This window comes from Podarcis gaigeae, assembly GCF_964106915.1.
Source record: "Podarcis gaigeae genome assembly, chromosome: 4".
Taxonomy (NCBI): domain Eukaryota; kingdom Metazoa; phylum Chordata; class Lepidosauria; order Squamata; family Lacertidae; genus Podarcis; species Podarcis gaigeae.
Window position 1 is genome coordinate 82,442,482 of NC_139677.1, and position 20,779 is coordinate 82,463,260.

At 42.4% G+C, this 20,779-nt stretch overlaps 1 protein-coding gene across 9 annotated transcripts in view; it reads left to right on the top strand.

Moving 5' to 3' along the window:
* Positions 1-20,779, top strand: part of ATP8A2 (ATPase phospholipid transporting 8A2) — a 319,516-nt gene that overhangs the window by 95,450 nt on the left and 203,287 nt on the right. For all 9 annotated transcript variants that reach the window (XM_083736150.1, XM_083736149.1, XM_083736151.1 and 6 more), the window contains 3 exons: positions 859-998; positions 3,320-3,458; positions 9,118-9,182. In XM_083736150.1, the coding sequence (XP_083592276.1) occupies positions 859-998; positions 3,320-3,458; positions 9,118-9,182 (344 nt within the window). The remainder of the gene's footprint in view (positions 1-858; positions 999-3,319; positions 3,459-9,117; positions 9,183-20,779) is intronic.

Below are 20,779 nucleotides of genomic sequence, written 5' to 3' on the forward strand. Positions count from 1 at the left end.
TAATGGGACATTACTGAGGTAGAGCAAGATGGGGAGTGGACTATGTTCCTTTTATGATACCATGTTTCTGCAAAACATATTCCTTCCCATGCCTGAAAATCTCTCCCTGCCACACACTTTTTTTCCTGGGAACTCCCACACCCGCAATAATATTGTCCTTCTGTTTTATATGGCATGCTCTCTCCTTCTTCTGGTTCACTTGTGCCAGAAGAGAAATCATTTTTATGTATGCTAAATTCTGTCAGAAGTCTCATAAAAATAACGCTGTTCATATTCCAAAGGGGCCTGTTCTTCAGATTACTGCGCATGGTTAACCTGTGTCAACATTGGTGCAAATTACATGGGTCCATTAAAAGGAACTACAGAGCATTATGTTATTTGCAGTTGGGCAGTTAATCTGAAGCTATTCAACTACCATATGTCATGTTTCTGTGATGTCACAATTTAATTTTAAAATATATTGTAGTATAGTAAGTAATTTATTTTTAAAATTGAAAGCTGTGTGAAGGTGTTAAAGTTGCCATTCCTAAAAAAATCCTCATTGATATTGTAGGGCGGATTTCTCCTAATACACACATTTTGTATACAACTTTTTAACCTAATATATACATTTTGGTAAAGCAGTGTTTCCTAATAGAATGCATTTTATGGTTATTTTCACTTTTATCCATTTTATACACCCGATTCTTTGCATTGTTGTATGTATTACATGGCTGGAGGGAGTGCACTGCAAAATTTGGAAGGGTTGCTATTTTTGGCCCACATACTGTTTTGGAAAGTGGGAATTAGGTTGGTTTGCCTTTAAATGTGAACTGAATCAAATTTCTCCCTCTTCCAATGCCTGCATTTCCTTTTTAGGTTTGAGGACTCTGTGCATTGCATATGCAGACCTATCGGAAAACTCTTACCGGGATTGGCTGACCATCTATAATGAAGCCAGCACAAACCTGAAGGACAGAACTCAGAAGCTGGAGGAGTGCTATGAGATCATTGAGAAGGTAACTAGGAGACATGGTTTTGAGTTGCTTACAGCCAAATCCTCTCCCACTTGCAAATTTTGCCAATATCAAGTAGACCAGGGTCCACCAAACTTGTTCAGCAGGGGGCCATGTCCACTGTCCCTCAGAACTTGGGGGGCAGACTATATTTGAGGGGGGGGGAGAACAAATTTCTATGCCCCACAAATCACCCAGAGGTGCATTTTAAATAAAAGGACACATTCTACTCATGTAAAAACAGCAGGCAGGCCCCCAAAATTAATTACCCAGAGATGCATTTTAAATAAAAGGACACATTCTACTCATGTAAAAACACCAGGCAGGCCCCAAAAATTAATTACCCAGAGATGCATTTTAAATAAAAGGACACATTTTACTCATGTAAAAACATGCTGATTCCCGGACTGTCCACGGGCCTGATTGAGAAGGCGATCAGGCCGGATCCGGCCCCCAGGCCTTGGTTTGCCTACCCATGAAATAGACTAAACTTTACCAAGCAGTGCATCCATTCCGTTTCACTGGAAGCATTTCAGATGTGTTAATTTCATATCCCTTGAATATTCCCCCCCAACGCACCAAAAAATAATAATAAATTTTTTTAAAATCATCTATGTGTTTCCTGCAAAAGCAGAGTGTTTCCTTAACGAAATATGAACAAGGATTGTTATCACTTTGTAGAAATACAGCAAGATTTCAATGTATGTTGGCCTGGTTCACAAGTTACGCTAAGCCAACTGTGGCGTAGCATGATTGCACAGGCTCCTGGTGAAGCAATTTCAGCCTCTTTGCTCTCCTATAATGAAAGTTTGCAGCATTTGGGGCATCTTAGTTTAGAGCAGGGTTTCCTGAACTTGGGTCTCCAGCTGTTTTTGGACTACAATTCCCATCATCTCTAGGTAGCAGGGCCAGTGATAGGGATGATGGGAATTGTAATCCAAAAACAGATGGTGAAAGCAAGCATGGAATATCCATAAATACTGCCTGACTTTGAGATAGACAGTTGGGTAAGTAAAAGTATGGATTCTGTTGTTATGTCTTCTCTTCTTTCTCATGATTAAAAAGTCAACCAATTTTCATCACAATTAAGCCCCTTTAATTTTTGCATTCCTGCAGTTGAATGTTTTGTTTAATTTGGATGTCAGTAATTTTTGCATCAAAACTGAAAAAGCCCCCCCCCCCCCCAGCATACATTTTAGAATGTTTTTTCTTCGGTTGTTAACAACTTGTGCAGAATTCATTTGAAATCTCTTGAATTATCTGCTGAGTTGCATGTTTGAATTGGAGCCACACATATAATTCCTGTTTTTGCAAAAAGTGTCACATGCTGATTGAATACATAGATCTGCTGTTTATGAAAACACACTGCTCTGTTATTTGCTATTTTCTCTTTCCCCAAATTCAAAATATGTAGCCTTTAAACAAAGGGCACTTAAATCTATGATTATGGATTTTGACAAATGTTGTTTACAAAAGACTGGGCACTCGGTTCTAAACAAAGCAGAAAGTCTCATTAAGTTAGATGGAGTTCATTTCTGACACAGGGGCTGATGCTTAGTCTGTCTTATCTGTTTATTTCCCTTAAACTGTTTACATTTCTACAGCAGTCGCCCCAAACCTTCAGGAAAGTTAAGAATATACTAGAGCCAGTGCATTTTACAATTGCAAATGATATGTGCTGCTTGATATTAAGAATATTTACTTAGAAGCAAGTTTTACAGAGTTCAGTGGGACTTATTTCCGAGCGAACTTCCTTAGGATTTTGGGGTTTTTTTTCTTATTTCGGAGTATATATACATCTGAAGGATATATAGAGATGGGAAGATAAATGGATGTTCTTCCAAAATGGAACATGATCAGGTCAATTAACAGTTTTACTTTTGGATGATTGCATCCACTTTGTAGGTATATTTTGAAAGCAGGAAGTATATTTAACAACACGATGCCATGCAACCTCTGTTTTCTGAACTTAAGAAATATACCAATTAAGGCTATTAAGAATGTTGCTATGGCAACTGGTGCATGGACCTCTCCACTGGCTATCTTTTAAAGTTGCAATTACAATTAATTGCTTTTGAATCGTTGCCCTCCTTCTGATCAAAGTGCCTGGTCCTTTTATGCACTCTGAAATGTCCAATTTTCATGCCAGAGGAGCAGCAAAAGTTAACTGCGCCATACATATCTTGTTGAAGGGTGGGTAGCAGAAAGGATAAGGCACAGCTTGCTGTCATTAATTTCTGTTTTTGAGCATGGTCCAAGCTGAGATTGATCCCAGAAGAAGAAGACCTCCCAATTCTTTTCTCCCCTCTTCCATCCCTTTTCAGGATTTACTGCTTCTTGGTGCTACGGCCATTGAGGACCGCCTTCAAGCAGGTGTTCCAGAAACGATATCCACTTTAATAAAAGCAGAAATCAAGATTTGGGTCCTAACAGGAGACAAACAAGAAACAGCTCTAAACATAGGTAACAACCCTTCAGCTTTTCTGCTAAGGTGGCCCTGTGCAACGTGTTGGATCACAGGGCTCTATCCATCATTAGTCACCTGGTGAAGCACCCTCGTTTCAATTAATGGGCATGACTAACTTATGTGCATTAATTTTATTGGGTCTACTCTGAGTACAACTTTGTTGAATACAACTCACAAGATTTGGTGGCTTGAACAGTGTGCCTCATGTGTTGCACTGCTTTGACCCTTTCATCTAATTCATTAAATGAGTAAGAGATAAGAAGCACAGGCTCCTAATTGTGAAATCTGGGTACAGGGTGGTAAACAAGGAGGTGGAGCAAAATGAATGTGCTCTATCTTCTGCAAGGGCAGATTTCCTTATTGCCCAGACTAGAGAAACGTGCCCATTCTATATATTTTTTTATAGGAATCGGGGAGTATGTGGCCTATTGCTGGGTGGGTTTTTGGGTGGGTGGGAAAGTTCTCCTTGCAGAACTTTCCTTTGAGACTGAAACCCTTGTGTGTCATAACAGGGAAGGAATTTGATTTAAAGCAAAAATTCATCCAATTTTCACTTTCCAAAGAACCGAAACAACCAAAATTTCCATTTTTCTAAATTTTCTGATGCAGTTCTCCAACAAAAGTGCACGTACTAGGGGGAAATGTGTACAAAAATGAATAAATTAGTGAAAAAAATGTACAAAAATTCATTATATAGGGAGAAGTTGCTTGGAAAAATGTGTACATTAGTTAAAACTGCAGACAAAGATGTGTTCATTAGGAGACTAAAACGCCGAATAATTCTTCATGAGGATTTAAAAATAAATAAATCACAAATTAATGAAACCTACATTATCATTCAGGGAAACTACACCTGACTTACACCACTTCTACTCTGTTCTGTTCCATCTTTATACATACTCAGTTTTAATTTCAAATGTGCTTGTGCACCTAGACCTTTAACTTTTTGTGACTTTCAAGTCAGTACGTATTGTTGGTTGACTGTTAGTTATTTAAGATAGGCTTTTAACAGCAAAGCTCTGGCATTCTGTGATTTCACTTGCATTAAGCTCGGTGGAGTTTTGGACAGCCAGTAATTCTCTCTATTTACATTTAAAATTGACTTCTCCTACTAAAAGTGGCATTTCAGATGCAGCCTCGATAAATCATATGCACTTTGTTTCTTTACCACAGCACAGAAAAATGTAAATGTATTTTCAGAGGCAGGACAAAACAGATCACAGAGGGCTTCCTGCACTGATCTTAATGCAATGGGAACATATGATTTACTGAGCAGTCTCTCTCTCTCTCTCTCTCTCTCTCTCTCTCTCTCTCTCTCACACACACACACACACACACAGAGAGAGAGAGAGAGAGAGAGAGAGAGCAGATATTATGCTGCTCCTATGTCACTGGAATGGCTGCTGTACCCTGTGATCAGTTCAGCCTAGAAGGAGAATGCAATGCAGAAACTGAGCAGATGGTGGAAAAAAGGCAGATACAGTCATACCTTGGGTTACAAACGCTTCAGGTTGCACGTTTTTGGGATACGGATGCGCCAAAACCTGGAAGTACTGGAATGGGGTACTTCCGGGTTTCGGCGCTCACGCATGCGCAGAAGCGCTAAATCGCACTTTGCGCATGTGCAGAAACGCCTGATCACAACCTGCGCATGCGCAGATGCGACGCTGCAGGTTGCCAACGCTGCGGGTTGCGAATGTGCCTCCTGCACGGATCATGTTCACAACCCGAGCATCCGCTGTACTCTCTCAGCACCCCTGGAAGCTCCTCCAAAGCCCACCAGTCAGAGACTGTGCTGCAGAAAATGCCTATGGGCTACCCCCCACATGGAGGGAACCAATGAATTCATGATGACGACATCCCCCAGCATGCACCCCTGCACACAGTATGCAAAGTATTGCCACATTATCTTGCTTAGTCAGCCCAAGTGACAGAGAAACCACAGGAGGGAAGAGAGCTCTTGTGCTCGAATCCTGCTTGCTGGTTTCCCACAGGCATCTGGTTGACCACTATAAGAACAGGATTCTGGACTAGATAGGCCATTGGCCTGATCCAGCGGGCTCTTCTTATTTTCTTATTCTGTGTCCCTAAACATTCTAGTGCAGAATGCTGTGGCCCAGGTGGTGAGTTGTTCTCCTGATCAGACACACATTATGTCTGTGCTAAGGGATCGTCACTCGCCTATTAGTCACTGGATTAGTTTTAAGATCCTGCTACTTACATATAAAGCCCTAAACAACTCTGGGCCTGGTTAACTGAAAGACCGTCCTCTCTTCCACTGCCATGCGAGGGCATCAAGATCAGCAAATGGAAACTCATTTAGTTTTGCCACAGTCTGGTGATTATCAGCTTGTGGTAACATGGGAGAGAATGCTATTCCTGCTGAAATATAAGAGGCGGCATCAACATTGGCATTCCGCCAGCTCTTGAAGATGCACCTGTTTAGACAAGCAATCCCCTAGTCTCCACTGATGAGTGGGGAGTTCAGTCCTGCTTGGTGCTGCTTTGCCAGTGCATTCCTCTGCAAGCTGACATGGACAGGTGGATGGGACCACCTATCAGTCACCGCGTGTGATTATGACATCAGATAATTGACAGTTGTGTGGCCCTGCCCACCTGTCAAAAATGGCCAGTGAGGGTAGAAAGATCTGGGGTGGGGGAGTTCATCACCCTTGTATTATAGGTTGATATAAAATCTAATTGGCTCCTTACATCACCTGACCACTTCACATGACCTGGTGGCTGTCTGTTTACATTCATGACATCCAGTGGCTGGCAGGCCAGTGGTTCTCTCATCTGTTGAGCTACCATAGTGGCACAGGATATAATGCATTTGTATTTTGTTTCACACATCCCCAAGATCTAAAGCATCTTACAATATGACCATTCAACTCAATGCAGGGTCTCTAAGTGAGCTCCCCATGGGCACGTCTTTAGGGAATTTGAAAGCACACCCTCATTTGAATTCACTTGCATGACTGTTGGATCCTGCTAATCACTGAGGAATCCAGTATAACTTTTTGCTGTTGTTCAGCACTCAGCTCCCCGGCTCCAGTTGTCAAATGGTGTCTTGCTGAATCTGAAAGGTTCAGCAAGCAGCAGCTTGGAAATTGCTGTGAAGTGTTGCAGCTGTTGTTCCAATCAAAAACCAGCAGAAAATCCCTTTGAATTAGTTATACTAAATTTGTAACCGTTTAGGGCTGCAGTCATTCCCTGAGGACAGGCTATGCCTGACTTGGAGAGTAATGGCTGAAGCTGTAAGATATCCCTCTTTATTTTTCAGTGAAATTTTAAAATAAAATGGAGCTTTGCATGCTGCGGCATTATTATTACTATTATTACTAAATAACATTCAGGAATTTAAAAATAGCTTGTAGGACGTCTCTCTTTTTTAGTAGATACTTAAGGAATCTCACTTTACTCTTCTCCATAGATGTAAAAGTCTTAACAACTCGCAATCATTTTGCCCCAAGTTTTTCTCTAAAGATTTATAAGAACATGCTCAGTTTACTTTGTTACTATTTTTTCTTTAGTGAGAACATTCTATGTGGAATACCAATAAAGCTCCATGCGCAACTTTTATATGAGGCAATCCATTTTATGTAAAATACTTTTAAAATACTTTGCTCCCCTTTTCTCTGAACATTGGGTAATGTTACAGAGTTTGCTTAGTTTTGCATGAGGAAGCACTCAAGACTTAGAGTTTCATAATATGTGCTTTATTTACAAATGGTCAAGTTGGTCACAAATGAAAGAAAACTATTTCAAGGTAGCAGACTCTTCCTGTCCCAGGAACAACTTAGTTAGCTCTCAAAAATCAGACCCCCTTCTCTTGGCTTACTCTAGCTAGAAACAGTGGCTGACTTTGTGTGCAACACTAAACCATGGCTTGGATATGTGCAAAAGCAAGGAGGCGTCACCAAGAGCAGGACACCGACAGTTTAGTTTCCATTTCCATGAAACTTGGCTTGTAGTTAATATACAAACCAGGGATCATAGGTTAAAAACAAAACAAAACTCTAGTTAATGTAGCAAGCCAACTTCATAATTTATGGTTTGAAGTTGTGCTTGTTTTGAGACTGCATTTTATGCCATGTTCATATGTTAAGGAGATGGCAGGGTTTTTTTTGGGGGGGGGGGGATGAAACTTAAATGCTAAGGTCCTCATTCTAGCTTCCCATACAAGCTACACTTATTGAAATCATCTCATCTGAAAATCTACACCCTGTTGTATCAAGAAAATTGCTATAAGTTTTAAAAAGCATTTAATAGGGCTTGAGCACTGCAGTCCTCTGCATGTTTACTTAAGCCCTGCTTTGTTGAATAGGTCTTACTTCCTAAAAAGAGTGCATGGCAGATTTAACTTTGTATTAATTACCGTATTTTTCTGTATATAAGACATGGGTTTTTTTTAACCAAAAAATTAGGTTTAAAATTGGGGCTCATCTTATACACGGGTAGTGCTGAGGGATGTTTATAAAATGGCACAGTCATTAAAATACACAACTCATAACAACTGATTCAGGTAGGTAGCCGTGTTGGTCTGATGTAGTCGAAATACTGTATATATATATAGTCATACCTCGGGTTGAGCGCTTTCGGGTTGCACTCCACAGCAACACGGAAGTAATGGAGTGCGTTACTTCTGGGTTTCGCTGCTCGTGCATGCGCAGACGCTCAAAATGACGTCACGCACATGCGCGGAAGCGGCAAAACGCAACCCGCAGACGCGCCATTGCGTCTTACGTTCTATTCAGGATGCGAACGGGGCTCCGGAACAGATCCCATTCACATCCCGAGGTACCACTGTGTGTGTGTGTGTGTGTCCAGTAGCACCTTAGAGACCAACTCAGTTTGTTCTTGGTATGAGCTTTCGTGTGCATGCACAGTGTGTTGTTCTGTAAATGCAGTTTATTCCAGCTGGGAAAGACACTCAGAAAGACACCTTCTGCATGCAAAGCAGGTTCTCTCCCCTTCCCCACTTTTTCATCATGGGGGTTTTACCAGTTGGTGGTGTTGAAGAGTCTTAGCCAGAACCTGTTGAATATAGCAGAGCATACGCAGACTGTCCAGAAACAGTCAGTTGCAGGCAGGATGAAGCAGGAACAAGACCCTGCTACTAGTAACTTGGTTACTTATAGGTTTATTATCTACAGCAGAATCACAAGTTACTATATACAGGATACAGACACGGATCTTAACACTCTCACTGAACGAACTCTCAAACCACACACTGACCAACAACTAACCAAAAAGGAAGGTCATGAGTCGTCACACCTATGTGGAGACCTCGACCAATAGCAGAGTTGTATCCAAGGTCCCATATCTCTAGGCAGAATAACTCCCTCTGCTCAGTCTTCTTGGCCTTTGGCCAACTCCTTAATTGCTTCTGTGGGAAGCTGCATCAGATAGCACATAGTCAAAAATCCCAACAGGTGGAAACCGCAGGAGCAGGGTGTGTGGGTTTTACTGACTGGGGCTTCCCAAAAACATCTGATTGGCCACTGTGGGAGCAGAATTGTGGCCTGATCCAGCAGGTGGCTCTTCTTATGTTCTTACGGTTTCCTTTCTGATGTTGAACTTGTTTGTTGTGACGGTGAAGAAGAAAGTGACCCTGACGCCCCTGTGTGTCTGCTTTGTTATTTATTTCCCCAGGATATTCCTGCAGGCTCGTGTCGCAGAGTATGACCCTCATCCTTGTGAATGAAGATTCTCTGGACGTAAGTAAAACTCGCTGAAGTTCAGCAGGCCACTGGCTCGATCAGTTACTTACTTCTCCAGGTGTTGTGATGTCTGCACCACGTTCTAGTTAAGATGAGGAATTTTCTGGTTAAGGATATGGAATTTTACCAAAAGATTGACACGGTTTTGGTTAGTGTGTCAGAAGGGACTTGCTGGTCTCTGTGTCCTATCACTCAGATTTGGGAAGTAGATAGATAAATTTTATTCGCGTTAGCCAATGGCCATAGCAACATAAAACAAGCAATATATACAAATAAAATATATACAAATAAAAAAAGACAGCAATGGGTAAAAAGGGCAATCAAATGAGCAAGATTATCGTTCAGTTAGTGGCCCTTAATTCTATTGCACCCTCGATAAACCTAGCAACCTTTGCTGTTGTCTGATCATTTTGATCTGATAAAAGAAAGAACAATGTGGGGATTTGTGAAGTTCCATTGCGTTCTTTTATGGTAATGTTTTATTTGCTTGTTACGTGTCTCTGCCACTTTTTAAGGAGCTGAAAGTGCAGGGTAGTGGCCTTGGGAAGGAGCTTGAGGAAGAGAAAGATGTTTGGGAGGAGGGATCTTCATTCCAGGCTGTCTGCCTGAAGATCTACTGTTTACACACACACACACACACACACACACACACACACATATATATATATAATTTTAAAAAGTAAAATTGAGTAAGATGCTTGGTTGCCCTGTGATTAAATTCTGGTTGTTTGCCCGTGGCCTATTCTTGTTCATGCAATCAACTTTTCTGAATATTGGGGGGGGGGGGGAGTTAAGGGAGTGGGGAAGCTTTGATTTATTTTATTCATGATTTGTGGTTTGTGAAATTAGTCAAGTTTCTCTGCCTCCATTTCCACACACACCCTTTTCAGTCCTCTTTTCCATTCCAACCTCACAAACCCAAGCTACTTACCAGCTTAACAACTTGTTATATATCAAGTAACACATTAATGCTGATATCATGTGTTCTGCACAGAAGAGACAAATGGGGGAGGGATTCCTCCTCCATCCTTTCTATAATCTGTGCCATAATTTTAATATGCAAAGACAGTGGCCTGGGAAAAAAAAGAAGTGGCAGGATAAATACCGGAGGGGGGCGGCAGGAAACGGGTTTTAAGGCTCAGCATTTCTGCAAACTGGGCTCTCGTCCTGAGGGAGACAGCTAGGCTGTTCTTGTAACATCTGGGGCCGAGCGTAGTTATCTTAATCACCAGCCAGGCTGAGCAGAGATCCATTATTAGAGAGAGTAGTGGGACTAAGGAAAGGAGGCTAATTAGGAAAATTGGGAGAGAGAATACATTTGGGGGTCAACTTCGCTGTCAGTTTTTATTGCTTGAAGATTTCTAGTTTTTCCTTAATCATACAGAGACTCGGAGGCATCAGGTTAATGAGTAAGTTGCACAACTGTATCCAGTAATCAGATGAAATGCGAGTAGTGTGGTTAAATGGATGGAAGCCTCCTCTCTGTCTCTCTCTCTCTCTCTCTCTCTCTCTCCAGTTCTGTTGGAAGAACAAGTGCAGGCTTTCAGAGTGTTAATTAGATAGTCAATAATGCGTACGGCAAGTCAGCAGTGCAAATGTGAAATTAAATATACAACTTTCCACAATTTTTTTAAAAAAAGAATCCTTTCCACTCTTGAAATCATTGTCTAAAATTGCAGGCAAAAGCAGGGTGATTGAATTCCAGCTGCTGGCTAATTGGGCCTCTAAGTTTAAGTATACAGTGAACTGGGTAATTTGAGTATTATTGAGTTACCATTTTATTTCACGAAGCAAAATAAATGGATTTTTTAGCTGTGAGCTATGGGTGTGTGTGTGTGGAAGCAAGTATTTGCATATCTTATTCAGCTCTCGCCATTCTTATTTTTGTCCTAAAGTGTTTGGTATGATTCTGTTGCAAGATGGCAGTATAAGCTTCAGCATCAGCAAGCCACTGAATCAGTTTATGTTGATAAATGGGGAAAGGGGACATAGTGCCTAGGCCTAAGTTAGACCAAAAAGCCAATTGCAGTTCAAAAGTTTGTTCTCATTCTCTCGCTCTCTTTCTCTTTCTTTAAAAAAAAAGGGGGGGGGAAGGTTTTCCATAGTGGGCAATCACTGCAAAACTGAATAAAGGGGAAATAAATACAGAGACAAAGGCATTACTATGATTCATCTTCCAACTTTGTTTGCTTTAGCTTGGATTTGTTGATCAAATATAGCCAAAAAATTAAAAATATTTCTACCCAGTAGCATTACTCGCCTAATGCCATATATGTTTATTCCTGAATGAAACAGAACCAGGAGGAATATCACTTCCAGCCTTTGCTGGAAGCTGAATTACTAAACCAATCGTGGAAAATAAATAGAAATGAATAGCTGGCATTGTATAAATTCCATTAGAGATCTAAGCGCCCACGCTTCTGTGAGAAATCTGATATGCCAGGACAGGTTAATTTATGGCGATGTCTGAGAAAATAAACACTGACCTTATTTCTTTCCCGTGCTGAAGAAATGCATGTGATCTTTATATCCGTGAAGGCTTGCCCTTACTCGATTAATTGGGGCTTTTGTACAGGTTAGTTTCACTTTGTGAGAGAGGAGCGACTATGCTGGAATATCTGGGGAAGCTCTCTCTTCCTCTAGCTGGAAAGAAGTGGGTGGCTGTAATACAACTTTAGGCTCTGATGGAAGTTGTTGTGGATGTGAAGAAAGGGAGGACTGATACAGTGCTCTCCCAAGACTGTGTTACGTCATGTGGCGCAGGACCCAGTAGGTGGACTTGTGGGACATCGTGAAAGGGAGTTGGAGCGTGTGATGGATCTGCAGCCTTGTCACACCTGTACCCAAAGCAATGTAGAAGCAACAGCACAGGTCACTGCCCGTGCCAGTCATAGACTTAGAATCTGTGCTGGCACTTACATGATGGCACCAGTTGTATGGTTGTATTGGTGCTAGGGTCTTACCACCCTATCAATGACCTACAGCAGGGGTCAGCAAGGTTTACCTTGCCTGGGCCAGTTCACTCCAGTGGAGATCCCTCCATGGGCTGGATCACACGTGCCCCCACAAATGCCGGCATCTGCGCAGATGTGATTTCTGGCACCATGAAAATGAGCCCCTGCGCTGCGCCAGTTTAGCGCAGCACGTGGGGACGTGGCAGCGCTTCTCCTCTGTTCCCGGGGCTTGTGGTGGGAGGAGGGTTTTCCCTCCCCACCGCCAACATTCAGAACAGCATTCTGAATGTTGGCGGTGGGAAGGAAAACCCTCCTCCCGCTGCCAGCCTTTGGAGCAGCCTTCCGAAGGCTGCTGGTGGGGCGGAGAGACCTCCTCCCGCCGCCAGCCTTCGGAGGAGCCTTCCGAAGCCTGGCGGGGGGAGGAGGGCTCTCCGCCCCATCGCCAGCCTTCGGAGGAGCCTTCCGAAGCCTGGCGGGGGGTGGAGGGCTCTCCGCCCCATCGCCAGCCTTCGGAGGAGGTCCGAGGACAGTGGGGAAGACGCGCTGCGCTTCCCCGCTGTCCCCGGAGATTTCCCTATGGGCTTTCGTCTTGCGAAGGAAACCCATAGGGAAATTCGTTTTGCGAAGCGCCTCCAAAACGGAAAACCCTTTCGTCTAGCAGGTTTTCCGTCTTGCGAGGCGTTCGTCTTGCGGGGCACCACTGTATCTCCTGTATTGGTCTCTACAGCCACAGCAGGCTCTATAACTTGCCAGCGGTTTGACTTCATCTCCAAAGACACACTCCTCCTTTGTCTCTCGAGGCAGACGGAAGCCAACAAGTTATCCAAATCAGAGACTGTGGCTGAATTCTTCTCCTTAACCACAATCTGTAGACAGAAACAAACCTTAGCTACAGTTCATGGTTATTAAGGTTAACCACAATGCTGGATTTCAATGACACGCTAAGCCAAAAATTGGTTTACCTGTCATACTGAGCTGAAAGTGCTGGGGGGGACGGACAAAGTAGCAGCAATCTCCCCAGAAACCAGCATGTTTGCGGATTCCTGCTAAACCATGGTTTGGCTTAGTGTTATGGGCAAACGTGGCCCATGTTTCAGTGAGCTGCAGTGGGCATCTATTCATAAGAGCAGTGTGTGTGTAAGTAAAGATGCACCCACATAGCTTGGTGTTGCAATGGTGTTTGTATATGCTGCACCAGGTATAATCCATAAAATAGTCCAGAGGCTCACAATTTCAGGTCAGGAGCAATTTTAAAAAGTTGGTCTTTCAACAAGAGCTGGATGAATGAAAGGCTTTAAACCCCCCCCCCCAAAAAAAATCCCAAATAGCTTTGAAAAACACAGCACAGTATGCCTGCTGTAATACCTGTTGTTTGCCTGTATAGTAAGAGAGTACCTACTAAATGAATTACAGACACAGCACCTGTTTTCGAGGGTTTAACAATCTCTTCCCCCCCCTCCTGCCACTCAACGCATGAAGAATTTGTGCATTTTATAAAATCTGCTGGGAAACAAAGACTTCGTGTTGATTGATTTTTTTCATGGCATACATATATTAAGCAAGCGTTGTTAGCTCCCAACACATTCATTGTGTTTTTGCCACTTAAAGAGCAGAACTTTGGCAGTGAGGCTGGTCCTGCTCACTCAAGCAACCTGACAGCATTATTGCAAGGGGATATCCTGTGCAGTTCAGAATCCTGTGCCTTTTGGGTGTCCGTATTCTGTATTCTGTGCTACATCATTAAATGCAAAAAAGAAAAGTTATTTAAAATGAGAATACTTTTTTGATTGCTATTCCGGGCTGTCTTTGGGGAAATTTTCTTAATTTCTTGTAGAGACTGGTGAGAAAGAATGTAAAAAGAGAAACTGTTTTCCTAATTAGAATTTGATGGCCATATCTGTGATATTTGAGATATGTAAAGATGCTAATATTATCAAGTTCCATAGGCCCTTGTGGTCATGACTTGGTAGACAGAGTGTGGCATTAACTCAGAGGAGAGAACTAATAGGTTCAGTAAATATTAAACCTATTTCTTTTGGCCTTTGGGGAAATTACTTAAGTAGTTTAATTTCAAGGCAGCTATTTGATATTGGTTGGTTTGTGTTTTTATCTTATTAAAATTATTTTTCAATCATTGATGCAGAGATCACGTTTATTAGATAAACTTTAATAAAAACATTTCGGAAAGGCAGACATATCCAGTAAACTGACAGGGGACCAAATCCTACCCCGTCCCATTTCTGTCTTATTAGTTTTTTGATGAGCGTTCTACAGAGGAGAAAAATGGGAACAAAATATAATCATTGGTCTTGACTGGGTTACTCTGGAATAACTGCTCTAAAGAATGTAGCCTTTGGGAAGAATACCCAAGGCAGTTGTTTTAATAAAGCAAGCATTTTGGCTTGCCAGCCGTAAAAGAATCTCCCCTCTCTCTTCCCCTGCAGTTCTCCCAACCACTCTGAGTTAATTTCATGGGGTACATGGGGAGGAGAGAAGGGAGAAAGCCCCATTGCACAAGTTGTTTTCCTTGCACGGGGTTTTCGCCAATGGAACTGATTAGGTGATTCCCACCGCTTGCTTGCCAATAATAATAATAATAATAATAATAATAATAATAATAATAATTATTATTATTATTTATTATTTGTACCCCGCCCATCTGGCTGGGTTTCCCCAGCCACTCTGGGCGGCTTCCATAGAACCCAAAAATACACTAAAATATCACACATTAAAAACTTCCCTGAACAGGGCTGCCTCGGGCTGGAACTTGAAAATTTCAGAGTATTTTTTGAAACGGAACAAATACGTTTGTATTTTTAATCAAGTGTGCAGATAAATTAGGGTTGAGGAACCTGTGCCCCTCTGGTTGTTGTTGGACTCCCATCTCCCTTCCGGAGGGCCAAAGGCTCCCCACCCCTGAGAGACTGTAGTCAGAGGTCATCACTGATGTAAAATGTCACCACTTATCTCATTTTGCCAGTAGAGCAAGCTTGCATGATTTCTGGGTGCTTCCACACTGGATGTTTAAATGTGGAATTGCCACATTTTTACTCAATTAAAAAGTACCATATTTTTCGCTCCATAAAATGCACTTTTCCCCTCCTAAAAAGTAAGGGGAAATATGTGTGTGCGTCTTATGGAGCAAAAGCAAGCGGGAGGCTCTGCTCAGTGCTCGCTTTAAAGAGCCGCGCGGAGCGTGTGTGCGGCTCTTGCTGGCTTTTCCCTGAGGTGGGAGAGGGGACTGCCCTCCGAGGGACGGAAGGGGCTCCGTGTAAGGGCTCCCTTTCGTCCCTCATCCCACTTTGCTGGGAACCCAGCAGAGTAATAACCGCTACACAGCTCTTGCTCTTGCTCTGCTGGCTTCTCAGCGAAGCAGGAGGAGGGACGGCCCGGAGCAAGAAAAGCGAGAGCCGCTTACATGCTCTGCGCAGAATATTTTTTTCTTGCTTTCCCCCTCTAAAAACTAGGTGCGTCTTATGGTCAGGTGTGTCTTATGGAGTGAAAAAAATGGTAAGCGAACATTATTGAGGTGGTGGAAGATAGGGGGTTGTATCTGCCTAAGCGTGGAAAGTTATCCTACTTATAGTGGGAGAACAATGAGTGGGCAGCATTAAAAATCTTCAATCTGGAAGTATCTTCCCACTGTATTTGCTTCAACATATTCTGGGAATTAGAAGAGCGGTAATAATAGAAGTGTGTGTGTGTATATATATATGTGTGTCTGTTTATATCACCTTCTTGGTTAATTCAGTTAAGTTAGTGAAGGTGCTCTGCACTCTGCAGTAGAACTTACTGAACCAAGGATGTGTAAGGAATTTGATTTTTGTGAACTCCATTAGAAACTGACCTTATCCTAGACGAGTAATGTTCGGATCAGAATGTAGCTGTCAATCAGATTTTGCATTTCTCCAAATATAATGAAATGGGGCGAGGATATGAAGATGCATTTTAAACATAGGTTTGTAGGGGGGAAATATTTATAACTACATATTTCAATGCACATTTTTGTAGGGTTTTATTATTATTAAAATAACAGATTAATTCAGGGCACACACATATGAAGGTGACCCACAGATGAATTTGTCTAGCCCATATTATCTCTAGTGAGTCCTGACAGTTCTAAGAGCTGTTATATACATTACTTACAATTGTGGGAGGAGAATGCTTAAATACAAATTGGGTACCATTCTGAGAGGTTCCTACCAGTGGTCCTTCTGTGACTTAGAATTGTAGAGTTGGAAGGGATCTCACGAGTCATTTAGTCCAGCCCCCTGCAATTAGGGTGCAATACTTGAATACCATGGTGATATGATTACTGAATTTAATTGCTTTAACTATTAAACAAAAATTGTATAGGCAAACTCCAGAGAATTTGGTTTTGGAAGAAAAACAGTGAGAAAAAAATGGGGGTTTTATACTCTTCCATGTGTAAAAGGGTCAGTTTAAATCAGCTGTAGCTTATCACCCTTTATTTTTTTATAGGCAACTCAGCACTAAAAATCCTGGTATTGAAGGCTCTTAACTGGCATATATGTCTAGTTAGTTTCAGTAGAACTGACTTCATTGTTAGCTCTGTAGAAACCAATACACCGAACCTTGCACCCTAAATCAAATTACAGCTGTGTTTAATATACAGAAGTTGTGGAGTCTCTGGCTGGGAAGAACAGTGGCTGGAAATTTGGAAGCACAATTTTGAGCTGTATTTTGCAGCCTAATAAATCTAGTTTCAGCAATGCCTCTGCAGGGTGGAGCCTTATGTTCCTTCTACATCATTGGCTACCTTATATATATTGCCATTAAGCAGCTTTGGAATACAGACTTGCTTTATGAGCAAAGGTTAATTAGGGCCTGAAGGAAGCCTGAGGCAGAAAAAGTACAGATGCAGTAGCTACAGAAATGAGGTCCGCTGGCCAATTTCCCTGATTATATAGCTGTTGTATTAAATGTAGGGCCAGGAGAGCTGCTCTTTGGCCTCGCCAGACCATGGATTTCCCCCAAAGTCAATGTTCTGCAATAGGAAATCTGCATGTCCAATGCACAATTGAATCCCCGAGTCCCAGTTGGTAGTATTTTTGTTCTTGTAGTTCGAACAGGCAGCAGGGGAGGACTTCACTGCCAAACTCATTATGGGGGCTGTGTGTACTTTGAGCCCATTGCTAAATTCCATCCTTGCTTAGTGTGGGATATGCATAGCGCTGTCTAGGGGCACAGGAAGCTGCCTTATACCAGAGGTAGATTTAGGGCAGTGTGACCAGTTCCGCCACACTGGACGCTGAGCCTAGGGGGCGCTACTGGGCATCACAACTAGGATGTAGTGAATTGACCAGAAAAGAAGCAGGAGGAAGTTTGGCCTCATATAGGGCACCACTGAAATTTGAAAGACCAGAGTTCACCCCTGCTTATACTGAGTTCTGTCTAGCTCGGTATTATCGACATTGACTGGCAAGACAAAAGAGGTTCAGTTAAGACAATGCAGAACTTGGTGTCCCTTTATATTTAGTCTTTTGATTTTATACCTTGTCCAACTCCGCAAAGTTTAGTTGGGCAGCAAAAGCAAAACAGAACAAAGTGCTGGCCATTTAAAATTCATTGCATTCTTTGTTACATTTTTAAGCTGGCCTTCAGCCAAGTTTCTCAGGGCTGCGTACCATTGACAGTAAGAAATACCGCAATAAAATACTGCAATAAACCCAGAAACTATGTCTTGTCATGAGGAGCCTGGCAGTAAGCGAACAGCAATAAAGACAGCTGACTATCTTTACAATTTCCTAAATGTCAGGTGGAACTGATGTGCCTTGAGCCAGTGATGGACATGTATCAACAAGGGGGACAGACATATCTTCAGTGAAAGGGGTCTTTTTCAACTGGGGAGCCATAATCAGTAAAGCCTTGCTAAAAGTGTGGTGTGAGCTGTAGTTATAGATGCGACCATCAGCAGGGCCTCTGCCAATAGAAGGCCTTTTCCAGCATAATTGCATTGTGAAGTTACACCCCAAAATGACTTCTGTTGGCTAGAAGGCTGCTTTCCAGCCTAATTTCAGGAGGGACAGGAGCTGGGGAGTCAGGAGATTGCCAGCTCCAGGGAAGGCCTTTGTGGCTGCCTGAGTGCCCATACAAATGGGTGTCCATTATTTGGTTACGCTGGTGTAAGAACTATGGAGGTGAATAGCACTTTCCCAAAAACTTAAAGATTGAAGTCTGAGTGTCTGTGAATCAGCCTAGTCTTCTCCTTATAGCGGAGAGAAAGATGTGAATGGACTAGTCATTCAGCCAATTTGTTTTTCTATTTCTAAAAATAAAATGACTAATACATCACATTGAGTGGAATGCTAAGCAATGTCTTGGTTAGTGTACATGTTGATAAAATCTTGAATGAATTAAATAAGATGTCAAGGGGGGAATCTTTTGTTAGATACATGGGATATCCCCCCTCCCTTTTCCTAAATATAATCCCTATTTAAATATAAATATGTCATGGCAATTGATTACATTAACTAATAAATAGAATTTATTCCTGGCTAAATATTGTTCTGTTCCCTTGGCAAAGGCAGAAGTCTAGCTTCCTAGTATTTAGACTTAGCCTGGCCAAACCACAAGTAATACTGGCTTGCAGCAAGTCACAGTAGTCAATTTGGCATCCCATGTTTCCTTCTGTGCTTGAAGGAGTTGGCTAAGCTTCTCTCTCCAAATATCCATCTTTCCTTGAGACCAGCTCGGTGCTTCCAATCAGGACACAATTATTTGCTGCACTCCACGCAAAGAAGTTTGTTTCAGACCTGACACCCACAAGGAATGCCCTGCAACTACTTCGAAATATTCCCACGGACCAATCCGAGGGTGTTTTCAATTCAGGGTGTTTTCAGCCAATCACATACACTTCAGGGAGGTGCTTAGCCAACACCCTGTTATGTACTGAAGTTCTCACCCTGGGCCAGCAGGGGGATACTGTAGATAGTTCAGGTCCACATAAGGGATCGAAAGTGACATTCAGTGATTGGATAGTTACAGAAAATGGTTACTGTTGCGTTCTAGTGGAGCTCTATATAAGCAGACTGGCTGAACCCTTCAGTTCAGTTCTGTTCTGGCCTGTGAATAAACGAGAGCTGTTTGAAGAATCGCTGTGTCGTCTTATATGTTCACCCACAACTTAACACACCCCACTTGGGAGACTTGAGTAGGAAGCAGCTGAAGGGGCAGGCAGGTTGTGTTGTTTTTGTTTAAAGCAGAACCAGGGAACCATCACGAGATCATTTGGTTTCCGTGCTGCATTGAGAGAAGTACTTCTTTTCTTGCAGCGCAGCCCAAAAGAGTTCTCCCTCCCCATCGCTCAGGCCCTCTGTTTCCGCCCCTAACTATCCTCCAGGCTTGCACTCCCCACCCCCACGGCGTCCTCTGCCAGGATGTGTCAAATGTGTCTTTGCGTGAAGTGTGCTCTGCCTTTTGTGGCCTCTGGTTCCATGTACCCCTAGCCCCCATCTGCAGTTAGCTGCCCTGCCCTTCACCTCACCAAGCACCATTGCCTAGACTAGGGATGGAGGAGAAATTCAGTTCTAATTTAAAGGCAAACCTACCTCATTTGTACTTGCCCAAAGAATGCATGACCTGGAATACAGCCATCCTTTTAAATTGTAGTTCTCCAAATTTTGCATTTTTCCAGTCAAGTAGTATGTACAAAAATGCACATTCTAGGGTGAAGTATGTCTAATAATTCCCATATCACTGGAAATAAAAATTAAATAGCATTTTATTAGGGGAAATTACTCTGCAGAAACGTGTATCTTAATGGAAATTGCACAGCTATATTTGGAGAAATTCGCTGATGACTTTCCATGAGCACATGGAAATGTGGGAAACTGAAGATGAGAAAAATGAGAAATGGAAATGTCCATATTTGCCTATCCCTACCTGGGACTGTATATAGATCTCCCCTGCCCTTGAATTGCTCAGCTTTTCTTAAGAGGCTAGCTGAACCCTTGAACTGCAAGAATGCTGGGAATGCATAACCGAGCAATTTGCATATGAAAGGTGTCCAACTTTTCTCTAAAGCAAAACTGTTTTCTCTGGAAATGTTATGTAGTCATCAAATTTTATGAGATGCAGTAGTCAAATGAAAGGAAAGTGGAAAAAACAACAACATACCAGCTATTACAAAGATATGTTTTTATAGGCTCTTGCATGGATTTGTTTTACTCCAAGATTGATTGGTTGATTTATTAAATGTGTGCACGTTTTTGTGCGCCAGTCCACTCCAAGATCTCTTCTTATTCTTCTCTGAAGCAGCAAGCATGGGCAGGGCAACCATACTGACGTAGACCCCAATTCAGCCAAAATTGAGCACTCTCAAAGCCCTCCCTTTTTCAGTGGGAGAGGAAGAAATGTGTGCTCACATTCTCTTATTGAAACCAGTAGGATTTCAAAGCATCTCACTTGGCTGCATCTTGCCCTAGATTTACCAACCCTTTCTGATAAAGGCTCGGTGTCTTTTCAAAGCTTCATAACAGGCAAAAATTGAACATGTTCAACTTCCCAGCGCGTAGATGGGAGTGATAGTTGAAAGCTGAACCTGGTGGATTTCTGCTTGAAAAGTCAGAGGTTGGAATCCACTTCCGTTTGTTTCTTCCCCCTTGAGCTGCAGTTGTC